General features: G+C 41.2%; 1 protein-coding gene across 1 annotated transcript; it reads right to left on the minus strand.

Annotated features, from left to right (window-relative positions):
- Window positions 1-872: 872 nt before the first annotated feature.
- On the minus strand, window positions 873-2,093 carry LOC132182974 (trihelix transcription factor ASIL2-like). The gene has a single exon (XM_059596350.1). The coding sequence runs from the start codon at window positions 1,903-1,905 to the stop codon at window positions 1,105-1,107; it is 801 nt and encodes a 266-aa protein (XP_059452333.1). The 5' UTR covers window positions 1,906-2,093; the 3' UTR covers window positions 873-1,104.
- Window positions 2,094-3,274: the final 1,181 nt, after the last annotated feature.

Genomic DNA, 3,274 nt, shown 5'->3' on the forward strand with positions numbered 1-3,274 from the left:
GGTGTTGGCCGTATTGTTGATGTGAAATTAGGGGTTCCAATACTATTAGAGTATAAATGGCGCAAAAGCCAAGGCAAACAGAAGGGCAAAGCTTATCTTTCCAAGTGACTGCCAATGATGGTAGGATGGTAGAGTAAGATAATGTCACACCAGCAAATTGGTAATGGAACCAGGAGTATAAGTGAAAAAAAAGAATATTAGAGATGAATAGTCTATTCTTTTAGCATGGCTACAAGTGTCTCAAACAGGAAATAATGCATCCATCCTAACAAACAAATGCCCATGTTAAACTTTGGGTTCAACTTTGTGTTGGAATAAAATAAAGTTTCATTTTTAGATACCATTGTAGAAAATCCAGTCTATGCACCATAAAATCAAAGCAATTTGACAAAGATCCACACAAAGAAAGGTATGAAAGAATCCATAAAATGACTAAAGTCAACAATGAAAAAAGAATTGATACTAACCCGCAGAACAGATAAAGCTGTGTCCAGTCAATATGTACCAACAACTTCAGACTTCCAATGTGCTCATGTCACAAGGAATGAAGTATTATTGATGACAATTCCATGACCCTCTAAGATGAAGGCAACAATTTTATTCCAAAATGCAAGTCGGTAATAAATATCCCGTTTTCGTCTAAATAAGCATCAGTACTTCAAAAACATATAATGAAAAAAAAAATAATAAAAATAAAAAAATACAAAACAAAACTACACTATTTGATCATGCACATTTTATTCCATGTAATGCTTGCTGCGAGCCTTTTCTAAGAGAACTAACTAGTTCTGCAAAATATCCTCCTTTTCCACAATACTAATTCTATTAACGGGCAAATATTGCATTCATAAAATTTAAAAAACAAAAACAAAAATCATGAAGAATATTCTTAATACACTGCATTAGCGGACCATAATCCCCAAAGCTGTAAAATATCAAAAATTCCACAAACAATAGAAGCCAACCCCCAGAAGGAATAAAAAACACTCCCCTAAAACAAATACCAAACATTAACAAGTAAATAGTAACAAGAATTTTCACATTTTGGAACTAATGACTGAAAAATAACACCTACAAAAACAAAAACAAAAAAACTCACACCCATTACAAAACATGAACCGAGTTACCGAGAGATGAGAGTATATGCAAGAGCTCTCTCTCACCGGACCACCTGGCGCGCTTAATCTTTTGAAACTGGACCTGCGTTTCCAACAAGAGTTGCATTCTTTGGCACTCCAAATCCTTTGCGAATTGCATTCTCTGCTTCTCCAACTCTATCATCTGCCTCTGCTTCGCCCCCTCCACTCTCTCGTATATCTCCCCCACCCTCTCTATCGCCTGCGCCAATTCCCTGTACCCAACCTCCCTTTCCCCTCCTTTCCTATTGCTCCCTCCGCTCCACCTCCACCTGTCCGAGCCCGACTCCTCTGCCATCGACGCCGCCGGACGTTTCTTAGTTCGGGGACCCACCGGCACCGGCGAGGAGAGCGTCCACGGCGGAGAATCCTCCGGCAGGGTTTCTCGGTGAGCTCCGGCGGCCAGCGGCGAGGGTTTGAAGAAGGTGGATCCTACCAGGGCGTCGAGGGAGGCGAAGAAGGGCCACTCGCTGGCGTAGTCGCCGCCCGACTCGGAAACCCTAGCCTTCTCGATCTTGTACTTCTTTTTGAGCGTGTCGATGCGGTTCTTACACTGAACATCGGAGCGGAGGGACTTGGCTCCGTCGCGGCCGTGGCGGGCGTTGACTGCGGCGGCGACCTGCTGCCAGTGCCTCTGACGGAGATTGCCGCGGTTGAGCTCCAGGTGACGGTCGCCCCAGGCCTCGATGAGAGTGTGCGTGGCGTCCTCGCTCCAACAGTCCTCGCGGCCCGGGAATACGGTGTGTGACGGCCGTGGCACGGAGCCCATGGGAGGTGAGTGCGTGTGTTTTATGAATTTTACGGAGCGGGCAGCGAGCGCGGCGTGAGGGCGGTGAGATGCATGTGTGAGAAAGAGAGACACAAAAAAGCAGCTGAGAGTTTTATATAATGACGCCGAGCGTGAGGTTCAGGGCGGAGATTACCACTTGCCGCTTGCTTCATCCGTTTATAATTCTAACCCGTTTAATGTCAAAATTGGCACCCTAATTTTGAAATGGAGAGGATCCTTTTCCAATTTAACGGGCTTGGCTTTGCTAAGGCATAAAGGCCCGCTTGAGCTTAGATCCCAATTAAAATGGAGGATTCATTTAGTTGTTTTAAGAGGGTATTTTTGTCAAAAAAAAAAAGTAAAATGACAAAATTGTCCTCAAAAATACTAAGAGAGTATCTCATTTGACATGGGGTTGTAACATGGAGCCCTAGTGATGTCACCTTTTAAGGTTTAGAGTTCACACAGCTTTAAAAGATTTTTCATATAAGTTGCAAATAAGCATGTTTATCATATTAAATAGTCATGCCATAAAGTAATCTAAAAATAACAGGTATCTATGTGAGTTTACTCACTGGAACTGCAAGGCTCCTCCACAAAACCTTCCAAGGTCTCCCAAATCTTGAAATCATTGAAAGAATCACTAATCAGAGCTAGATTTAAGCTAATACGTCATAAACCTTGAGCTAAGGGCAAAATAGTCTTTCTACCAAACCATCGATCATTTGTTTATCAAGGCCGTCCGATCAACTAAGCAACTAAACGATCGATTATTTACTAGAAATGCCATTATGCCTCTAGATCCATCTAATCCGTGTTCTAAACATAACTAATGGTCCAATCATGAATATATATTAACACCGACCTAATAGAAAACACAACCTCCAAAATCATCCATGCTTGTTAAGCGAATCAAAACCTCAATCCATTCTCTAAACAATCATGGATCTAAATTTAATCATATAAATTTACTTCCATTCATATAAACAGAAACTTAAATACTCATAATATCTCAAATAACCCATAGTAATACATATCAAGACTATCTAACCATCAACCCATCAATAACTTCATGGAAACCAACCTAGATATTAAAATCTACTCAACCTCATGCAAATCTAAGATTAAAAAGCTAATATAGTATAAGTGAAACAAGATTAAGTAGAGAGATTACCACCTCTTGAGTGGAAACCCATAAGATCCATTTTCTCTCTATTCCTCTCTCCCTTCTCTTTCACTCTAAAAGTTCCAAAGATTGAGAAAATAATATCAAGATAAAAGTAGAGAGAGAGGGATCACTGTGTGTTTGGTGTTGTAGTGGGCTGCTCCTTTTATAGATGCAGCAGAGTGTGTGAGTCATTGTGGAACT

The sequence above is a fragment of the Corylus avellana genome, chromosome ca5 (genome assembly GCF_901000735.1).
Source record: "Corylus avellana chromosome ca5, CavTom2PMs-1.0".
Taxonomy (NCBI): domain Eukaryota; kingdom Viridiplantae; phylum Streptophyta; class Magnoliopsida; order Fagales; family Betulaceae; genus Corylus; species Corylus avellana.

Excerpts from the sequence above, each read along its gene's own strand:
- LOC132182974 (XM_059596350.1), bottom strand. The coding sequence starts at position 1,905 with ATGGGCTCCGTGCCACGGCCGTCACACACCGTATTCCCGGGCCGCGAG.